Raw genomic sequence first — 23299 nt, forward strand, 5'->3', positions numbered from 1 at the left:
AACCATGAACACTGTCTTCCCACTTTGTGAGATCTGTGGGTGTCGCTGGAAGGCTATTTTATTTCTCAAAACACGCACCACCCTCGCCACTAAAAAGTGACAAGAGTTTTCTTCGCGATCGCGACTGACTGTCCGAACTTTTTTTGTTGTCTTTTTATCACATTATCAGCGCACTTCCGGAACAAACCATATATCGAACATAACAATCGCGTTTTCGTGCAGATATCACTGATTTTCCGCGGAGAAACTGGACTGCCAAAATGGTCCAAAAGAAGGAAAATATCGACGACGACGACGACCCCGACGACTGCAGCTTTTCGCTGTTGCCACTCGAATTTGGTTTTGTGGAACTGGTTGGTTAGCTGGCTAGTGGTAGTAGGCGAATCGGCACAGCATCGTGCCCGTGCTCTGTTGTTGAACGGAACGGACCCGAACAGGACGTGCGAATCTCACGCACACACATTCGTAGCCGTCAAAAAAGCTAAAGAGACGTAAAATCGTTTAAAGGGGCGCAACTGTCAACGTACACGTAGAAACAAAAAGATCCATAAGACGAGGCTCAAAATCGGCCAAAACATCAAAAATCAATGTTTTTGCAAAAAAAATCTGAAGAGGCAATCCCGTAGATCGTTACTTCTGAGGAAATTGTATGTATGTATGTATTGTATGTCTTCTTCATCTTTTTGTGTTACGCCCCACTGGGACAGAGTCTGCTTCTCAGCTTAGTGTTCTTATAAGCACTTCCACAGTTATTGGCTGAGAGCTTTCTTTGCCAATGTTGCCATTTTCGCATCCGTATGTGCCCAGGCAAGTCAAGGGAATTTCCATTACGAAAATATCCTGGACCAACTGGGAATCGAACCCAGACACCTTCAGCATGGCTTTGCTTTGTAGCCGCGGACTCTAACCACTCGGCTGAGGAAGGCCCCATGTATTGTATGTACTTTGATGATAAATTAAGACAGAGAAACGACACCGGCCACCACGTCGTTTCAGCTGGGTATTGAAAAATGCTTTCAATGAAATGAAATTGTACGGCCCTGCCACTGATAGACTGATTTTGCGTGTACAGCTTCACCTTAATGTCATGACGCATTTTGTGTGATACATTTTCAGCGTGCGATTGTATCTCAATAGACATCCCTAACTCAACATAAACAAAAAGCGGATGTGTTTTGGAAAGTTCGGTTCTGTTCTGACGAAATTCAAACTTAATTAATAGTAAAATAGTGCAAACGCCACAAGAAAACTATCTAACCATGGCCGCTATGGTAGGGCCTTCCGGTGGACAATCGACGGCATCGGTTTGTCGGTTGTGCTTCACAGAGCGGCGGCAGCACGAGTTGGCATTCATCGGATCTCAGCTCCAAGAGTGGATCGAGATGCTGACTTCTGTCAAGGTATGTGTGTTAACCCTTAAAGTGCAGGGGACTAAATTTGTTGGATCGATCTAATAATTTGCTGTTTAAACTTGTTTTATTTCATTTCGTATTTTCGGCAAAATATACGCAGTGGAACTCAGAGCAGAGGAAGCTTGTTGAAATTAGTATAAAATGATTATAATACTAGTTTAAACAACACCATAGAAATAGTATTGCATGTATAATCGAAATAAGATAAAACAGATCAAATTAAAGGACGTTTGAAATATCTTATGCGTTATGCAATTTATTTTTAATTTTCATACAATAAATCTTATCATGCATATCATATCAAATCCCAAAAGGTGTCCTTAATTAATGTATTGACCTTGAAGGCGCTAATTTCAAGAGAAATTCGTAGACATAACAGTAGAAACTTGAACAAATTCCTGATGCTGAAAGCACCTCAGAAGATTGTTGATGTATGAAGATTCCCGAATGTTCTCTAAAATATCAATGTAATTGATTGAACATTGTATGAAATTGAGTTCACATTTCTTTAATTTCAAAATTTAGTAGACGAGTATATTGTGCAGCTGGACTATTTAGAGTTCTAATAGTCGTTATAAATACTTCACACTTAAATACAGAATTCCAACTCAGTAATAGTTTTTTACTGATCCTAAACTAAAAAAATCGTTTAATAATTGCCAGATCTATCTACCTTTGTTATTACTTTTTCCGGTTATCCTGCAATATTGAATAGATTGCTGATGTCAACAATACGAATTACTGATCAGCACTGTATATATCTCATTTGTTTTTCTCTTCGTTTGTGATTCAAAATGTGAATATTTTTTATAAATAATTAGATTAATTTTATGAAAATTACAAGACAAGTTTTCTCTCCCACGCATTTCAAACAGCTTCACAAACTTAGCTGCATTTCTATTAAACTTGAAGAAATGTTGTTACGTTACAGTATTCGTCTGTAACGCCAAAAAAATTTTTGCTGAATTATAGGCTAGATTCAATAAATATATATATATATAAAATATTTATAAATAAAAATATATATATAAATATATATAAAATATATATATATATATATATATATATATATATATATATATTCAAAGACACTTGAATACGCTATTTTTGATAGGAGTTATGAAAATAATGTTTTGGGATCTCTATCTAGAGATATTTCTGATTATACTATTGAAGAAATTCTGAACGACAATTTTGTAGGAAATCCTAGGGATCCCTGGCAAAATTAGTGGTTAATTTTTGTGTTTGTATTGAAGATTCATCCGACATCATAGTCTTAAAGATTAAAATTAAAACTAAACTAAACTTAGCAACAATTCATGGACAACACTTTACAGGATATATCAGACTTGGCGATTGCGTAATCGATTTTTGAAGGTATTAGTTGAGATGTTATAATCAACCAATTTTAATCCTGGAATCTATGGCTTATCGTGTCAATGGAATTATTGGATCCATACATAGTTCGGCGGTTGATACAGTAGTTGCAGAGTTGCTAAATATCATCCATGTAGGCTGACTTCTTACTTTTATATATTGTCGTTTGTCACATGGCTCCTCAAACTATCAACTCTGCACTGATATTGTTCTGAACGCTATCAGTTCATCACAGTCACTGTAGTGCAAGGACGTCCTTTGATATTATCCTGGTTGTCATTCGCAACCCGCTATCAAGATTTTCAGTCCGTAAACCGTTCTGAGCCCTGAACGTCAAAATGTTTCAAGCTGAATCTTCCGGTATTTCGAAACTAGGCAGAACTCGCAAAAGAAGCAACAATTCAGCAACTTATATGGAATTGGCCGAGAAATGCGTCAAGCAAGATGACGGGAAATTTCGCTGTGGCATCGATCCACACGGTAACTGCCAGTACTCACAGGTAAACTATGAAGCCGGAAACATGATTCGACACTTTCGCCTAAAACATACCGCGCTGGCTGAGTCTCTGGGAATAACCAAAGGTCAACCTACAATTAACAAACAGCGAACTATTTCGAAAAGGCTTGTTGCGGTGGACAAAAGATTGGTTCTCGAAGCTTCCATGAAGTTAGTTACAAAACATCATTTGCCATTGAGATGTTTTGAATGGGAGGGCTTAAAAATGCTCCTGGAACCCTTAGCATCAGCAGTCGGAATCAACATCTCAAGAGCAAATATAAAACTTAATCTTCAGAATGCTGCAGAGAAGGTTAAAGCAGTAATCAGTAAAGAAGCTTCGGATAAGCTGATTTCTCTTATGCTCGACAGCGCGTCTCGGCATGGCAGGCATATTTTGGGCGTCAGCGTCCAGTACTCGGTAAACGACAAATTGGTCATCAGAACTCTAGGTATGCTATGGGAATATTTCATTTTACGTTAAATTCATTGTTTGTTCAATTTTAGCAATGATGGAGATTCATGAACGACAAACTGCATCGTTTTTGAAGGATAGAGTGTTGGACGTTTTACAATCGTATGGCATATGTTGGGATTCATTAACATAAAATGTATTTGGCCACACTGGACCTGAATGAAGGATTATTATTAAAGTTATGTTCTCCGGTACACGCGTGTTTTATTTACAATCGTAATATTTGGCGACGAAAGCTGGGTTTTTGATTAAATTCGTGGAGAACCAGATTAAATTCGATATAAAAAACTAGTGTTTTGTTTCGGCACCGTGTGCATCCGAAAAAAAAGTGATTTCCGTTGAGTAACAGGGAATGCTGAGGCGAAAACCGGTCAAAAAGTGAACCTAACCTCAAATCGTCGTGCGAGCTGCTGCTACTACCGAGTGTGTGCAAGCAAGGAAACGAAGAAAAATAAAATGTGATTACGCCAAAGTTGCGAAAAGAAAATGGACAACAAACCTTCGCTAGCACAATTTGATGTCTCCGACACGTCATCGATCGGAACCCGTTGGAGAAAGTGGAAGCGGTCACTGGAATTATTCCTGGAAGTGAATTGTATTGCTCTTGCATCCCGAAAAAGGTCCTACTTGCTGCACTTTGCGGGACCTGCGATTATTGAAGAAGCTCGTATTCTGGAAACCGTTAAGCGTAACAAGGAGGAAATGAAGAAGCTATCAACCCACTCGGATGAACCGCAAGCATATCAAGTGAAACGAGAAAAAAGAAAGAGATGTGTTTTCGGTGTGGCAATACCGGACATTATGCCAACGACCGGGGATGTCCGGCCAGGAGCAAGGTTTGCGACAAGTGCAATATTATTGGCCATTTCCGAAAGATGTGCAAGACCAAATTGGACGGCAAACGCAGTGCAGAAAAGAGAAAGAAGAACCGAGTACTACAAGTTCGTAATCTCGACGACGACGACGATCGCACGGATGCCAGTGATGATGAGACTGTGAGAAGCGACAACAGCGACAGCGACGTCCAGCAAATCTGCGCCACGGGTGAAGAACATGACAAGGTTACTTGTTACGTCGGAGGTGTCAAACAGGATTGGATAGTTGATTCTGGAGCCCATGTAAACGTGATTAGTCGTGACACATGGCGCAACATCAAGAGACAGGGGTGTAAAGTCAGTTGCAGTTACGAAGGCCGGAAGTTTCTGCGAGTCTACGGGAACGGCAAACTCAGAGTGCACAAAATTATCAAAGCGGACATCAGTACGCGTTCAAAAACAGTTCATCATGATGTTTATGTCGTCGACAATGAGAAAGGCGCCAATCTCCTTTCCAAGCGAACGTCGATGGACCTGGGAATATTGAAAATTGAAGGTAAAGTTTTCAGCGTCGCGAAGGAGGAAGAACCACCTGTTGGAAAAGTGAAGGGTTTGCAGGTAGATGTAAAAATCGACCCCAAAGTGCTTCCAGTACAACAGCCAGCTCGACGCCTGCCGATTCCATTGGAAGAGCTAGTTGAGTGTAAATTGCAGGACTTACTTCGACAGGACATCATCGAGCCAGCTCCACTGAAAATCTCCTGGGCGTCCCCGTTGGTGGTAACTCCGAAGGATGGAGGCAGAAGTGTCCGTTTGTGCGTTGATATGAGACGTGCAAATGAAGCGATTATTCCAGAACGGCATCCATTACCCACCTTCGACGAAATAATGCCGCATCTGGATGGTTGCAAGTACTTCAGCAAAATAGATCTGGTTAAGGCGTTCCATCAGATCGAACTCGCTCCATCGTCAAGGGAGATCACTACTTTCTTCACGCCAAATGCTTATTACCGTTACAAGCGGCTCATGTTTGGCATGAACTGTGCCGCAGAAATCTTTCAACGGGAGATCGAGCGAATCTTGAAAGGACTGAATGACATTAGAGTGTTCATTGATGACATTTTAGTTTTTGCGAAAACGCGAAAGGAACATGACCGAAGGGTGCAGGCGGTACTGGATCGGCTCAAGGAATATGAGCTAACGGTAAACATGGACAAAAGTAAGATTGGAAAGGAGTTGGTCGATTTCATGGGTCACACTCTATCGGCCAGTGGTATTTTACCGATGAACGACAAAGTTAGCGCAATCCAAGCGTTCCGTCGACCAGCGAATGTCACCGAGATGCGAAGCTTTCTTGGATTAGTGAACTACGTCGGTAAGTTCATTCCAAACCTTTCAAGTCTATCCGCACCGTTGCGTCAAATGACGGTAAAAGGATTGCCATTCACTTGGACGAATAAAGGGAAACGTTCGTTTGAAACAATTAAATCTGCTTTGGTGAAACCTGAACATCTGGGCTATTTCAGCCCAAAGAACCCAACCACCTTAATCACTGACGCGAGTAACAATGGGCTTGGAGCGGTTTTGTTACAAAAACATCGTTGGCAACCCAGGGTTATTAGCTACGCCAGCAAAAGTTTAACCAAGTCTGAAAAGAAGTATTCAACGCTGGACAAGGAGGCTTTGGCGATCGCGTGGGCTACAGACAGATTCAAAATGTACCTCACAGGGCTGCATTTTACCGTATTGACTGACCACAAGCCACTGGTCAACATCTTTGGTCAGACATCCATACCTAACCAGCGACAGGAGCGTTGGGTTCTGAAGATGCAAGCGTACCGTTACAAGATGAAGTACGTTCCTGGTAAGATAAACATAGCCGACCCTCTATCTCGGCTATCCGAAGTCCTTGGCGGGAAACCATTCGACAGGAACTCAGAAGCAGACCTTTGTGCGATTGTAGAGGTGAATAAACCAGCTGCAATAACAATGAACGAAATAATTAAACGATCACAAGAAGACGAAGAACTACAAGGTGTCAAAACTGCTTTGCACGATGGAAAATGGGAAGGAAGTATCAAAAAGTACGCACCATTCAGAGGTGAACTCTGCTTCGCAAACGAAATCCTCCTACGGAAGAACAGAATAGTTGTGCCACAAGATCTCCGAGAAGTCATCTTGACGCTGGCTCACGTTGGTCACCCCGGACGCGAAAAAAATGAAGAGAAGATTAAGAGTAGCTGTTTGGTGGCCTGGCATCGATGCTGCTGTAGAGAAAGTCTGCAAAACATGCTTCAACTGTCAACTCGTTGCTCCCTTCGAAAAACCAGAGCCGTTGAGGATCAGGGACCTGCTAAGTGCGCCATGGATTCATTTCTCTGGTGACTTTCTTGGTCCACTACCGGACGGTGCTTATCTTTTTGTGCTTATTGATTTATACAGCCGCTACGTTCTAGCAGCGGCACGGTAAATGGCTGGGCATGGCGTACCATTGGTACCTCGCGTACCTACAGGAATAAAATAGACCCCATTGTGTGGTCCTTAGCCTCTTGCCCAGCAACTGCTATTCCTACCTCCTCGTGGTACTGGCCGGGGTACGAGTAACCTTGGGGAAGATCGGGTAACCAATCCCCGGTGGGAACTTTGGTCGTATGCTGACAGGGAAGGGGGGGTTTGCTTCTGCAAACCTTGAGCGTCTGTACTCCATGTTAGGAGCGGCTCACAACAGCGTCTGTTCCCCATATCAGGGGCGGCTGATCATCGTCCGAGTGCCAGAGAAGGACTCTAAGATAAACTGCGCACTATGGCCCTCCGAACATATAGGGGGAATGGTCCTCCGGAAATCTAGGGGGTTGGTGTCAGGCCCTGCAAGCCAGCCGTAAAAATACACCAGCACAGGAACGTCAACGAGAGAATACGGACCGGAACAATCGGCAAAGACCACAGCGACGAGAATGGACTAGCGATTGGAAACTCGGTACGTGGAACTGCAAATCTCTCAACTTCATCGGAAGCACACGCATACTCTCCGATGTACTGAAGATCCGCGGTTTCGACATCGTAGCGCTGCAGGAGGTGTGCTGGACAGGTTCGATGGTGCGAACGTTTAGAGGTAATCATACCATCTACCAGAGCTGCGGCAACACACGTGAGCTGGGAACAGCTTTTATAGTGATGGGTGATATGCAGAGGCGCGTGATCGGGTGGTGGCCGATCAACGAAAGAATGTGCAAGTTGAGGCTCAAAGGCCGGTTCTTCAACTTCAGCATCATAAACGTGCATAGCCCTCACTCCGGAAGCACTGATGATGACAAGGACGCATTTTACGCGCAGCTCGAACGCGAGTACGACGGCTGCCCAAGTCACGACGTCAAGATCATCATAGGAGACTTAAACGCTCAGGTTGGCCAGGAGGAGGAGTTCAGACCGACGATTGGAAAGTTCAGCGCCCACCGGCTGACGAACGAGAACGGCCTACGACTGATAGATTTTGCCGCCTCCAAGAACATGGCCATTCGCAGCACCTACTTCCAGCACAGCCTCCCGTATCGATACACCTGGAGATCACCACTGCAGACGGAATCACAAATCGACCACGTTTTGATCGATGGACGGCACTTCTCCGATATTACCGACGTCAGAACCTATCGTGGCGCTAACATTGACTCCGACCACTACCTGGTGATGGTTAAACTGCGCCAAAAACTATCCGTCATTAACAATGTACGGTATCGACGCCCGCCTCGGTATAACTTAGCGCGACTGGCCCAACCGAACGTCGCTGCCGCATACGCGCAGCATCTCGAGGTAGTGTTGCCGGAAGAGGGCGAGCTTGACGAAGCCCCTCTTGAGGACTGCTGGAGCAACATAAAAGCAGCCATCAACAACGCAGCCGAGAGCATCGTCGGGTACGTGGAAAGGAGGACATGTGACGATTGGTTCGACGATGAATGCAGGCAGGTTTTGGAGGAGAAGGATGCAGCGCGGGCTGCAATGCTGCAGCAAGGAACGCGACAAAACGTGGAGCGATACAAAAGAAAACGAAAGCAGCAAACCCGCCTATTCCGGGACAAAAAGCGCCGCCTGGAAGAAGCGGAATGTGAAGAAATGGAACAGCTGCATCGTTCACAAGAAACGCGAAAGTTCTACGAGAAGCTTAACGCATCCCGACAAGGCTTCGTGCCGCGAGCCGAAATGTGTAGGGATAAGGACGGAAGCATCTTGACGGACGGACGTGAGGTGATTGAAAGGTGGAGGCAGCACTACGATGAACACCTGAATGGCACGGAGAACACAGGCGCCGAGGGTCACGACAGCGGAGGAAGTGGCTACGTCAGCACGGCGGATGAAGGAAACCAACCTGCCCCCACATTGAGGGAAGTTAAGGATGCCATCAACCAGCTCAAGAATAACAAGGCCGCTGGTAAGGATGGTATTGGAGCTGAACTCATCAAAATGGGCTCGGAGAGGTTGGCAGCCTGTCTGCACCGGCTGATTGTCAGAATCTGGGAAACGGAACAGCTGCCGGAGGAGTGGAAGCAAGGGGTCATATGCCCCATCTACAAGATGGGCGACAAACTGAAATGTGAAAACTATCGTGCGATCACTATCCTGAATGCCGCCTACAAAGTGCTATCCCAGATTATCTTCCGTCGTCTATCACCAATAACAAATGAGTTTGTGGGAAGTTATCAAGCTGGTTTCATCAACGGCCGCTCGACAACGGACCAAATCTTCACTGTTCGGCAAATCCTCTAGAAATGCCGTGAATACCAAGTCCCAACGCATCACTTGTTCATCGATTTCAAAGCGGCTTATGATAGCATCGACCGCGAAGAGCTATGGAAAATAATGGACGAGTACAGCTTTCCCGGGAAGCTCACAAGACTAATAAGAGCAACGATGGACGGTGTGCAGAATAGCGTGAAGATTTCGGGTGAACATTCCAGTTCGTTCGAATCCCGCCGGGGACTTCGACAGGGTGATGGACTTTCGTGTCTGCTGTTCAACATCGCGCTAGAAGGTGTCATGCGGAGAGCCGGGTTCAATAACCGAGGTACGATTTTCACAAGATCCAGCCAATTTGTTTGCTTCGCGGATGATATGGATATTGTCGGCAGAACATTTGGAACGGTGGCAGACCTGTACACCCGCCTGAAACGTGAAGCGACCAAAGTCGGCCTGATGGTGAATGCGTCAAAAACAAAGTACATGCTGATAGGCGGAACCGAGCGCGACAGAGCCCGCCTGGGAAGCAGTGTTACGATAGACGGGGATACTTTTGAGGTGGTTGATGAGTTCGTCTACCTCGGATCCTTGTTAACGGCTGATAACAACGTTAGTCGTGAAATACGGAGACGCATCATCAGTGGAAGTCGCGCCTACTATGGGCTCCAGAAGAAGCTGCGGTCGAGAAAGATCCACCCTCGCACCAAATGTACCATGTACAAAACGCTTATAAGACCGGTGGTCCTCTATGGACATGAAGCATGGACCATGCTGGAAGAGGGCCTGCAAGCACTTGGAGTGTTCGAACGAAGGGTGCTTAGGACGATCTTTGGCGGAGTACAGGAAAACGGTGTGTGGCGGCGGAGAATGAACCACGAGCTCGCTAGGCTCTTCGGCGAACCCAGTATCCAGAAGGTTGCGAAAGCCGGAAGGGTGCGCTGGGCAGGGCATGTTGCTAGACTACCGGACAACAATCCTGCAAAGATGGTGTTCGCGTCGAATCCGGTTGGCACAAGAAGGCGAGGAGCACAGCGAGCGAGGTGGCTTGATCAGGTGCAACAAGATCTGGAGAACGTGGGCCAAAATCGAAGTTGGAGAGACACAGCCATGGATCGAGTAAATTGGCGTAACATCGTTAACGAGGTTTTATCAAATTAATTGATGTAATACCAATTAAATAAATAAATAACGTTCTAGCAGAACCGATGAAGCTAACGACGTCAAAGGAAATCATCAAGTTTTTGGACGAAAGCTTCACCCGAATGGGGCTACCGTACATCCTGACGTTCGACAATGCTAGAAACTTTTCTAGTCAAGAACTGAAGGACTACTGTGTGGACAAGGGAATAAGACTAACGCATACTACACCATACTACCCGAGCGCAAACGGAGAAGTCGAACGCCAAAATCGTTCGATTTTGAAAGCTTTAAAAATCAGCAAACAGCAGCAGGGGGCAAGCTGGAAAGAAGCTTTACAGGAATATCTGTATATGTATTCGGTCACTCCACACTCGGTAACTGGTGTTTCACCAGCACAATTGATGTTTGGTCGTCGATTCCGAGATTTGATCCCACATCTTCAGATGGAATTGTGCGATGATGAAGAGATGCGTGATCGTGACAGAATTATTAAGTACAACGCTAAGCAGTACAGAGACACTAAGATGGGAGCTAAAGAGTCGCTTATTAAAGTAGGTGATGAAGTTTTGCTCAAAAATATGAACCCGCAAAATAAGCTGTCGTCAAACTTCCTACCAATGCACATTGGATCGAATCGACAATTAAGCCGGAAAAAAGTGTTTTCTCTGTTCTCGTCGATTTTAGACGTTTGATGTCTTCAGAGAAGTTATTCGTAATTGAGTTTTGCATCTTTTAAGAAAAAAGTTGAATAGGGTGGCCTTTATTTAAGTTAAAATTTTGACTCAAACTTTTTTGTTTGATGGAATTTGTGACTGCGGTCTTCTGCAAACTTTTAGAAAATGTTATTTTGAACAACTTTGTCGAAGACACTTTTGATCTAACTCTTCATTTGAATTAAGTAAATTGATTTTGAAAGTTTTATCTTAGGGTGGACCCAAAAAATCAGTTATTTCGATCTAACTTTTTTATTTTCAGTTTTACGTGAATGTGGTCTTCAGAAGAGTTGCAGAGGAAGTAAAAATACACATTTTTGCTGAACATCGCAAGTTTGTAATTCTTGTGATTTTGAAGTTATATGCAAATTTAAGTGAAAAACTATGAAATCTTTAGATGCCCATAACTCATAGAGTTGGTTCGATAAAATTTTTCTTTTAGTGGCATTAGAAAGACCATACAATAGGAAACTTTTGCTGCAAAAACTGTGGGAACGTAATTTTTGTAAATTTAGAAAATTCACTTCAAAAATACACTTTAAAAACTCTAAATTCGCTTGTAACTCACAGTATTTTAAAATTAACGGCGTGCTGGCTTCAGCAAAGTTGTAGGTTTTAACCAGATCTACAACTTTTTCATATCGAACCTTATGGAGAAATGTGAAATAATAAAATAGAACTTTAAAATACATTTTACTATTATTTCATACAAAATTATTCAAGTGTAGCAATATAATTGTACTTCCATTTTATAAATAATTTTCCAAAACTGCACACTTTTCGATAACCTTGGCTTCTTCAATAATGTTAGATTATTCCACCATTTTCACAGTTCTGTACCCCAGGACACTACTGTACGCATTCAGTCACAATGATAAAACATTTTAAGTTTCTTAAGTTGCATTTGCACCATTTTACATTTTGAATTATATGTGAATTTTACCACTGACTACTGATAAAATAATAATAAAATCATAATACTATACAAAGTGTACAACAGCAAGTATATGAAAGCGACTACTAATATACAGGGGATAGGCAAAATGATTGAGATAGGCAAAAATTTTGCCCAAATTCAAATGCTTATAACTTTATGAAAAATGAATGAAATTGGATGCATCTGGAAGCAGTCGACGGAAAATTTGGTCCAGTTTTAGGAACTTCCTTGGCCATGCATATTGGCCACTGGACACCGGAGATGTTCCGGATTTTCTGAGGTCATGTCCAAATGTCATTTTTTCTGTCGCTTGTATTTTTGTGCGGTGTAAAGTTAGAGAGATGTTTGCAATTTTCCTAGAAACTAGAACTAATAGGAAGTTGAATGCCACCGGACGCATTAAGATTGGTTGGAAATCTTCAGAAATATGACCATTTCCGTAAAACTGGTTCCGGAAAGCATGGTCAGTCATGTTTGTATTTCCAATCATGTAAATATTATACGGAGCTATATCCAAGTGGGCATCAACCTTAAAAATGATGTTTCCTGCAGCGTATTCAGAACCATTAGATGCACAGACCACTCTATAGAAGGTTCCAGGTGCCCTGGGGGAAGTGGTCAATTAGGAACATATCTGGAACCATATCAATGAGAGCATCAAACTTCATGATTTTCAAAGGTTATGCTTTCCGAAGCATTTCCAGCACCACCGGCTGCTATGACCACTTTATAGTAGATTCCAGGTGCCCCGGGGATGTGGCCAATTCAAAACATGTCCGAAAACACATCAATATGGGTAAAAACATCAAGATTTTTGAAGGTGATGCTTATAGAAGTATTTACAGCGCAACTTAATTATATGACCACTGTATAGTAGGTTCCATGGGCCCTGGGGGATGAGGTCATGTTTCGAGTTGGCCACATCTCTAGGAGCCCCTGGAATATACTATAGAGTGATTGTTATATCTTGTGGTTCTGAAAATGCTCGCCATTTTCCAAGTCACATGGATCTTACTGTTTATGGTAGAATGTGATTCTAAACAGATGAACGGACATGTTCCGAATTGGCCACATCCCCCGGGGCACCTGGAACCTACTATAAAGTGGTTATGGCAGCCGGTGATGCTGGAAATGCTTCCGAAAGCATAACCTTTGAAAATAATGAAGTTTGATGCCCATATTGATATGGTTCCGGATATGTTCCTAATTGACCACTTCCCCCAGGGCACCTGGAACGTTCTATAGAGTGGTCTGTGTATCTAATGGTTCTGAATACGCTGCAGGAAACATCATTTTTAAGGTTGGTGTCCGCTTGGATATAGCTACGGATAATATTTACATGATTGGAAATACAAACATGACTGACCATGCTTTCCGGAACCAGTTTTACGGAAATGGTCATATTTCTGAAGATTTCCAACCAATCTTAATGCGTCCGGTGGCATTCAACTTCCTATTAGTTCTAGTTTCTAGGAAAATTGCAAACATCTATCTAACTTTACACCGCACAAAAATACAAGCGACAGAAAAAATGACACTTGGACATGATCTCAGAAAATCCGGAACATCTCCGGTGTCCAGTGGCCAATATGCATGGCCAAGGAAGTTCCTAAAACTGGACCAAATTTGCCGTCGACTGCTTCCAGATGCATCCAATTTCATCCATTTTTCATAAAGTTATAAGCATTTGAATTTGGGCAAAATTTTGCCTATCTCAATCATTTTGCCTATCCCCTGTACTAACTTAATGATTTATAGTAATAAATATAAGGTGACCCACATCTGCATCGTATCATCATTTCTTCATATTTTGTTTCACATTTCTCTATAAAGTGGTGTATGTAAATGTTGTAGATCTAGTTAAATTCTACAACTTTGCTGAAGACAGCATGCCGTTAACTTTAAAATCTTGTGAGTTACAAGCGAATTTAGAGTTTTTTAAGTGTATTTTTAAAGTGAATTTTCTCAATTTACAAAAATTACGTTCTCACAGTTTTTACAGCAAAAGTTGTCTATTGTATGGCCTTTCTAATGCCACTAAAAGAAAATTTTTATCGAACCAACTCCATGAGTTATGGGCATCTATAGATTTCATAGTTTTTCACTTAAATTTGCATATAACTTCAAAATCACAAGAATAACAAACTTGCGATGTTCAGCAAAAATGTGTATTTTTACTTCCTCTGCAACTCTTCTGAATACCACATTCACGTAAAACTGAAAATAAAAAAGTTAGATCGAAATAACTGATTTTTTGGGTCCACCCTAAGATAAAACTTTCAAAACCAATTTACTTAGCTCAAATGAAGAGTTAGATCAAAAGTGTCTTCGACAAAGTTGTTCAAAATAACATTTTCTAAAAGTTTGCACAAATTCCATCAAACAAAAAAGTTTGAGTCAAAATTTTAACTTAAATAAAGGCCACCCTATTCAACTTTTTTCTTAAAAGATGCAAAACTCAATTACGAATAACTTCTCTGAAGACATCAAACGTCTAAAATCGACGAGAACAGAGAAAACACTTTTTTCCGGCTAAATTGTCGATTCGGTCCAATGTGCAATGGCAGCTAAGGTCATACAGCGAAAAGGAAACAGCCTTACAGTGGAAACAGAAAATCGACAGATCTATAAAAGGAACACATCCCACGTCAAGCCACTGGTACGGACAATAGGCCTATTCACATGACGTCTCAAATCAGCTGATCGGGAAGCACTTTGACAGTTCTTCTATGAAAATGACAGGCCCGTGTTAGCACCGGTCCTCCACCGATGTAAACAAATGCATAGACGGATCTGTCACATGAGAAGGCCTATGGAAGAGGATCAGCAACGGTTGACGGAAAACGATGATCCCAATGAGACTGTTAAACCTGTTGGAGATTTGATTTCGCCCCAAAAACCGGAAGCACAGAGGCCTCGTAGGGAAGTAAGACGACCTCAACATCTAGATGACTTCCTTCTGTAATTAATCGTTTTTATTCACATCTTTTGAGATTTCATAAAAATGTTTCTAACTTCATCAAAGAATGAGAGATATGTTGTGATTCATTAACATAAAATGTATTTGGCCACACTGAACCTGAATGAAGGATCATTATTAAAGTTATGTTCTCCGGTACACGCGTGTTTTATTTACAATCGTAATTGACCGATGCACGAGTTCACTAATTTGACGTTTGAGCGGTGCCGAATTCACTCGTTGCCATGGTCACGTAAATAACACGGCACCGCTCAAACGTCAGATAGTGAACTCGTGCATCGGTTCATAGCATACGTATTGACCAGGTGTTTTCCGTTACCACTGACAACGGTAGCAATATGTTAGCCACCGTGAAGAAACTGCAAACTGCTTTGGAGCAGTCAATCTGTGATACATTATTCATGGAGGAATTTGAAGACGACTCTGCTGCTGAAACTTTCGTTGAAAGAATTTCTGATGAGCTGGACAAGAAAATCACTTTGGTGAGATGCGGTGTTCATACATTGCAGTTGGCCATAAATGACGTTTTTTCGAAGATTGATCCGAATATGAAGGCTATTACAGACATTATCAAAACTATGAAGCAAATCAGGTACAAGCCGTTCATTGAAATGTATAACATCAAGAAACCTCCGATATGGTCACCTACACGCTGGGGTAGAAAGCATAAAATGCTTTCTTGTGTTCTCAAACAAGAATCTCAATTTAATGCTCTAGGAGCTCAATTTCCTGAGTTGAGTAAGTTACATAAAATATTCAAAACCACTTCTGTAAAATAATTACCTGTATTTTCAGGCTTTATCGACGAGCAAATGCAATTCATTAAAGACTACGTTGCCATTACTAAACCGTTATATGAATGTACCATCAAAATGCAATCAGCACATTATCCGTTGTCCCAGTTTTATCTTGATTGGCTTATTGCTATTAAACAGGTCAAAGGCATGCATCTGAATCCTTTTTCCGAAGCATTGGTCACTGCCTTAAATAATCGTCTGGAGAAGCTACGAGACAACTTAGTGTTCAAAGCGTCGTTGTATTTAGATCCAAGGTTCAACTTCTTGAATTCGTCCGTTTTCAGAAAATCTGAAGAAAAAGAAGAAGTTCAAGTAATTTGTGAAGTTATGCAAAAAAAATGAATAGTAAATAACCTTGCTCATTCATATATTTTCAGAAATTCATCATTGACACGTGGAGCAGAATTGCATCATTGAACAGTCCATCAGACAATGATAATTCTCCTCAAGCATCAGTAAATGAGTCAATTGACGATACCGACGAATTTTTCACTGAAATGTTTGGAGGCTCTGTAGTGTCAGAAAGTTCTTCAATGGTAAGCTTCCACCAACAGCTCAGGACTCTGGAGGTAGAACCACGCCAAACGTACCTGTATAATGTTTGCAATCATTGGGTAGCGAGAAAGAAATCACATCCCGAACTTTATGCCGTAGCGATGATCATACTTGCCACACCTTCAACGCAAGTAACCGTGGAAAGAGCGTTTAGTGCTCTTGCCATAGTTCTATCTGATCTTCGTACTGGCTTAGCCGAAGACACTCTGGCTAATATATTACTAATTAAACTCAATATGGATATAGCAGAAAAAGTAATGGCAGACCTTTACCAATGGAAAGACGACTTGCCAAGCCTGGAGAACTGAATATTAGCAACACAAAAATACAATAAGAATGGTTTCCTTCAATCATTAGTTTTACCAACATTAGCGATTAGGTATATTTTATTCCAAATAAAAATAATAAATGTTTACAACTGAATAAACCATGTACTTAAAAACGAGCTATTGTCTAAATTTCATTCGATTTGTGTCATTTTTCAACAGTACTGTAATGTTCTAAGCTGGAAACATTATCAATCCCTCTCAATACGACTTGTTTTTCAATGAACGTTGAGTCCGGTCCATTTTGAAATGTTGAATTAAGTGAGTTCTGTGGAAACTTTGAGAACCTGGAATAGCGACAGTTCATCAAGCAGATGAATAGTAGTGGGAAGGGGTACGACGTAAAGAAACTTCGCCAATCTCGAACATTTAGAGGTACTCCTGGATCATTCTAGAATACTGATGAAATAAAAATATGAGTAGATTCATGGGCATACGTTTCACCAGCTGGGATTTATACGCATATCCAACGAGGAATCGTTATCTTTAAGTGATCACATTTGTATTAAATAATTCCCAGAAAGTTTCTGGAACAGAAAATGACCCTCTTTGAAAAATCAATGTGAGTCGTGATAGCTAACATTTTGAAATATCACTTGCCTTTCACTTAATATCATTGGTTTCTAAAACGACAGTGTTCGAACGGCTCATTGACTGCTATGATGCTTAGTGATGGTGTTGTTCATAAGGACATCATTATCGTACATTTTAATGCAATGATTCTGATATTGAGCAACTCTGGTTCTCACTCAAACCAAGCAACACAATTCTCTCTATTTTCTCTTCCCTACCACTTCAACATCAACTGCCACTTTTGTATATTTTTTCTTTTCCTCCTCTTGAGCCGGATTTTTCCAACAGAACTTTCGGACGCAAAATTTTCACTTTTCCAAGCTCCCCAGCTTCAAACAACCGAAAAAAAATTTGATCAACCGTCTATACACTCCGGGAGACTGATAAAACCACTCAAAACCGGCAATCGACAAAACGAATCAAACGCAAGTCTCACTCGACACTTCCGTTTCTCACCGCGTCTCAGAGCCAACTGTCAAAATTCATGGTAGATTTGTTATAAACATATGCTGGAAGTGTTAAAAATCTTCATATTTTCTGAGACCAATAAAACATTTAACATTTAACAACATTTAAACTGTTAATTTTATCGATGTATTCAACTGTAGATTTCATCTAAAAATCTGGACCATCTGTACGCAAAAATTGCATGGAACATTTGCTAAGCTTCCATCAGACATTTTCGCTCAATGTTTCATTTACCTTCTATTTTCCATGGTAGCTCCAGAACTCCATTGATTCTCGACGAACTTGAAACCAACCGAATCAGAAGAATACAATGCAATACTTATTAGAAAATGATTCCATACTCATCAGATTGATCCAATAGTCAATTAACCGTGTCAATAGTGAAACCATTGATAAACAATTAATGTAATATTGGAAAACAATTACCCTCCCCTTGGTTATGCGACCTTGCCGCGATGGGAGGGCATAATCCATTAGCCCATATGATGGAAACCAAAGGCGTAACCTGTAGTGGTGGTATCACATTTTGGCATTTTTTGCTTAAAGCCGCGTAATAATTCATATGGCATAGACGCAATAATATCTCGGATGTGATCCAACGGACATTCTGCGTCATTGATAGAATTGATGCCCATTTCAAATAATTAATCTATTCGAAGTGGACATTAATACTATTGGTGACGTTCAGTTTGCCTTTTGCTAACCAGAATGATCCGTAGCCACTCTTACTATTAGCTAGCTAGATACATCGTTATCATATACGACGTAGGGAATTCTTAGGAACTCTTAGGAAAATGACTAGTAGATTCACTGAGTAGAAATAAGTGGCGACAATCTTATTTTAATATGGTTTTCACATTGCCATAAAAAGAAATACCTCTTTTGTAACAGTGGTATAAATAATCTAATTCCAGCTTCATTTTCGCAAAATTTACAAGTAGAAAGTAGGCGTTGTGAAGCATTGCATTTGCCACCGAAAAGTGAATCTTGTAGGAGACTGTAATAGAAGCCTAAGGTAAGTTTACTCTTCAATATTCACTATAAAAATGACTATGGAAAGTAAGACGCTGAGATCGATCATTAGGGTACACTTGCTAGTTTCGAAAAATTGTTGAACAGACAAGGAAAGCGACTTTTTTTATATGAACGTAATGACCAATAAATACTTTTAACAACAAAAAATGAAATTAACTAGAACTACTACTAAACAGCCTAATTTTGTTAAGACTTGACGACACTTGACATTTAAGACTCTAATCTTACGTAAAAGACAATAGTAATCAGAATAGCACTTGAATGACAAATTATTCAAAACCATTTCGACTAGACAGTATTAGTAATGCACTACTATTTCAAACAAATTCTACATTACTATTTCAAACAAATTCTAATGGAGCTGCTGATTTTCATAATGCTTCCTTTTCTCAGAAGCAAGGGAATATGGGTACTTTTCAAAAACTACCACGTCACAATACTAATAAAAAACAGTGTTCATGTGGGCGCCATTGCCTAGTCCGTCTGAGTATTGGTCCTGATAGAGGGGAAACTTGGCAAAAGCCAGACCGAGGGTTCAGCCTTGACAAGTTAAGCTGTCAGGCAGCTCCAACTGAATACCATACAAAAAAAAAAAAACAAAAAAAATGTCATATTGGAAAACAATTATTTTTTTAAATGGTTTTAGAAAAATTTAGTCCATTGTTGCTTCGAGCACTTTTACTGAAACGATTTTTTCGTGAATAGTCCTAGTCCATCGAGGTCTTGGGAAAGAAAGGATACAAATTAAACTGTGCCTAACTGTATCCAGTTGTTTCAAGTGTGTTTCTTGTCATACATACATTTATATAATATAGAATTACTCCAAAAAATTAAATAATTTTAAAATTACATAATTTTTAGACGTTCTTCTGAATAAAACTTTTAGTTCTTACGAGAGTTGAATAATTAATGTATTTCAAATATAATTGAATACTTAAGTTATAGCATGATGCTTTCTTAGGATTGAGGTAATGAGTAAATATTGAACTCTTATATAATTTCAAAAATTAGCCTTTTTATGGTATTTCCCCGATCTTTATCATTTGTGTATGAAATCCCATTGGAACTAACAAATCTCATTCAACTTTCCTCACATTCCAGATTGTCCACGTTCCGAATGCGCCCACGTCGTTGTGCCAAGTATGCAAAGCCATTTTGGAAGGCTATGATAAGTTCCGCGAAATGTGCCATGCCAACGATAGAATGTTCCAAGAGACGTTCCTCCAGGATGGCGATGATTACCAATCGAAGAAGCGAAAGATCGAAGTGAAAGATAAGTTCTTCGTGGTAGAAGACAAAGGTAGTCACACTGTTACGACGATGGAAGTGGAACTGGGTGTGGAGCCCTGCGAGTGCACCGATGAATATGAAACCACGTTGGATGACCAGGAGATCAAGATCGAAGAGGTGGTTGTTGAGGTGAGTTACATAGCTGGTGCTTGATTATTTAGTTAGCAGGGCTGATAGTAGAACTCTTCTTAGAGACATAGTCCCTATTTTAATTCCTCTGAAAAATCTCTTAGGCATGTTTTGGTATTTAAAGTCACTTTTTCACTGGCAGTCCTACAGGTTTTACAGATTCTACAGGTTTTACAGATATTTCTTCTCAGATTTCTCGAGTAAAAGTTTAATGAACTCTTCTATAGTGATTTCTCCAGCGATTTTTTAGTGGAATACATTCAGGTACATACTCAAGGAATTTATCAAGGATTTCCTCCAAAGATTTCTCTAGAAATCTAGAAACCACAATGTTACTACCTCCAGTAATTCCTCCAGAGGTGTTTTCACTAATTCTTTCACTGATTCAGTCAGAAGTTACTCCAGGAGGTCTTCCATAAAATCCTACAGGAGTTCTTCCAAGAAAATTCTCAATGGTTCACACTAAGCTCATTTTACCGGAAATCGGTGAATTTCATCGTAATCTCAACAACTGAACAGTTCGGTGAAATAAAACACCGTAATTTCGTCGAAATTTTACGGATCCCGGTGATTTTTTTACCGATTACCGTATTCCGTTAATTTATTTCACCGAACTGTTCAACTGTTGAGATTTCACAGGAATCCGTAAAATCATTTAAGTGTGTTTATTCCGAGTTTTTGAAGATATTCTTTAAGAGATTTTTTCAAGAAACCTCTCAAAAATTCCTCCAGAATTTCTAACGCTCATTTTTAGTAAGTTTTCCAACCAATTTCATAAGATGACAAAAATGACTTCAAGGATTATTCTAGGAAAGTTATCATGAACTCGTTCAATAATTCCTAAATATGTTCTATCATGATTCCTCATGAAGTTCTTCCAAAAATGTATATATATTTTTTCTAACATTTGATCCAGGGATTTCTTCCCCAAATTATCGATAGGAAATCGATGGAAAAATCATGACTTCTTCGGGAAATTTCTTAGGAAAAATTTGAAGGAATCTCTCAAAAAAATCTTGGTTAGGTGATGCATATGGTGCCCTTCAAAATACTATACCTACTATACATTATTTGATAATTTGTTAATAACAATCAATTCAAAATTGATCCTTTTCTATGTTCTTACAGAAATCACCCACAGATGTGAAAATTATCTCGGAAAATGATTTGAGTCAAGACATCGTCATCGAAATACTGCGATCAGACCTGTCCTGCCAAAGGCTCATCAGAGAAAAACTTTCCCATGGAATCTCAGTGGCCAACAAAGACAAAAGTCTCATCTGTCGAACACTGTGCACGCCCTTGTTCGGTTCGATGATTGAACATGGAATGTAAGTATGGTCAAATACGATTAATGCCGATTTGTTGTGTAATAATCATTTTGCTTTTCGTTCAGTCCAGTAAGCTGGGATATCAAACTGAAACTGGCGCAGTGTATCATCGCGGCATATCCTTGCCTTGGAACGCAGGCTAGCGGAATGCCAGCTGAGGTAATTGATTAGTATCCATGTAGCCCATTCGAAAATAACTGACTTTGGAACTTACTACCATAATATCAGGCTGAATGGTTTTGGCGGCACAGCGGACATTCCAAGGGAGAGCACTCGGGAAAGATACATACCTGGATTAGGAATGCCCAGGCGAAGGCTCCGGCCAGTGTGCGGCGGAAACGTCGCGGCACCAATCTGGACCTGACCGATGTCGAGGCAAATGCTGTCGAAAAGCTATGCCTTCTGGACGAGCAGGCAAGTTACCGCAAAGTGAATAAGTTGATGATCGAAACGTTCGCCTATCGTCAGAATCTGCGCGATCCGAAGAGTGGCCCTTCGCACTTGTGTGCGGAGTTCCCCCATCTGCTGTGGTATGGTCCCGTGATGGTAAGTTCTTCTTTGTAGCGAATAGGTGGAAAACGTTCTTGATAAGTATTTCCTTGTTTTCAGATTGAGGAAGAGTTCGATCGAATGCATCCCAATAGAAACACAATTGGTACTCTGGCCTCGATTTCCTCTCTGTGCTTGATGCTTGATCATTCGTACAATGAAATAGCGTGTGGTAAGTCAGCATGGCATTTCTCATAACTCAACTAAAAGGTTTCCCTCCTCTGCCTTCACAGAAACCATCCAAGCTTTGATGAAAGTGATGGCCGAACTAACGCTGCAAGGGAACATCCGTAAGGACTCAAGCTCATCCGGGCTATCCCCGCTGGAAGAGTACGCCTCGATATTCGTCCGCTGGCAGCAGCCCGATACGGACTTGGACTACTTCGCCGAGAATGTCCCCGGGGACCCGCCATACATCGTCTGCTCGGCAACGGCCTTCAGCGAGGGTCAGTACTTCGTGATAATCATGAACACGGCCATCGACTGCGGGTTCACGTTTGGGCGGGCTTTCGACGTTCTGCTGAAATCGTATAAGGTTTTCAACTTCCCGGTCCCGGGAAGGGCCAAAAAGGTGATTGAGTTGTTCGATCTGTTCTACGGCATCCAGACGCACAGCAGACTGGCTAACGTTAACAAACTGTTTGACAAAATCAGCAAGGCGTCCAATCGGTTGCTCAATTGATTGCAGAAAACGCTGCCTAAATTGCTAAGACTTAAACGCATAGTATGAATGTCGATGGTACATGATGAGATATAACTAGGTATGTGTATGTGTCTGAAGTGTGTGGTACGTATAAGAAAACAAGTCGGTATTTTCAACTTTAGTACGTGATTCTTTGTCACAAAATATAAAGTTTTTATGCAGTAAGATGTACAATACCATTGTGTTTAATGTTTTTATTTTATGACAAGCCTTCAGGGACAGAAGTAAATATTTGAAAAAGAAATTATTTACTTTTCCATAATCTTGGTTTTTCAATACGCCCCTGGGCTTGCGATTCTATTTTCCATGAAATATAAATAGGTGTGGCCGATATATGTTATAACGCTAAATATAGAATATAGACCTTCAGGAAATTAAGTATTCCTATTTTCAGATCCTGAAATGCCACATTGCCCATTTCAGGATAGTGTATGGGAAAGCCATTAACGGTATGTAGCTCATAGCGAGGC

General features: G+C 41.0%; 1 protein-coding gene across 1 annotated transcript; it reads left to right on the top strand.

Annotated features, from left to right (window-relative positions):
* Window positions 1-1145: 1145 nt before the first annotated feature.
* On the top strand, window positions 1146-23005 carry LOC5574804. Its single transcript, XM_001655312.2, has 7 exons — window positions 1146-1400; window positions 19929-20246; window positions 21375-21577; window positions 21643-21736; window positions 21806-22123; window positions 22187-22298; window positions 22360-23005. Exons 1-7 carry the CDS (start codon window positions 1260-1262, stop codon window positions 22806-22808), a joined length of 1635 nt encoding a protein of 544 aa, XP_001655362.1. The 5' UTR covers window positions 1146-1259; the 3' UTR covers window positions 22809-23005.
* Window positions 23006-23299: the final 294 nt, after the last annotated feature.

The sequence above is a fragment of the Aedes aegypti genome, chromosome 2 (genome assembly GCF_002204515.2).
Source record: "Aedes aegypti strain LVP_AGWG chromosome 2, AaegL5.0 Primary Assembly, whole genome shotgun sequence".
NCBI lineage: Eukaryota > Metazoa > Arthropoda > Insecta > Diptera > Culicidae > Aedes > Aedes aegypti.

What these genes read in the sequence shown, in the direction of transcription:
- LOC5574804 (XM_001655312.2), top strand. Translation starts at nt 1,260, where the DNA reads ATGGCCGCTATGGTAGGGCCTTCCGGTGGACAATCGACGGCATCGGTT. An exon ending in TCGATGATTGAACATGGAAT is followed by an intron (nt 21,578 to 21,642) that starts GTAAGTATGGTC and finishes CTTTTCGTTCAG; the next exon opens with TCCAGTAAGCTGGGATATCA. An exon ending in TGTGGTATGGTCCCGTGATG is followed by an intron (nt 22,124 to 22,186) that starts GTAAGTTCTTCT and finishes CCTTGTTTTCAG; the next exon opens with ATTGAGGAAGAGTTCGATCG.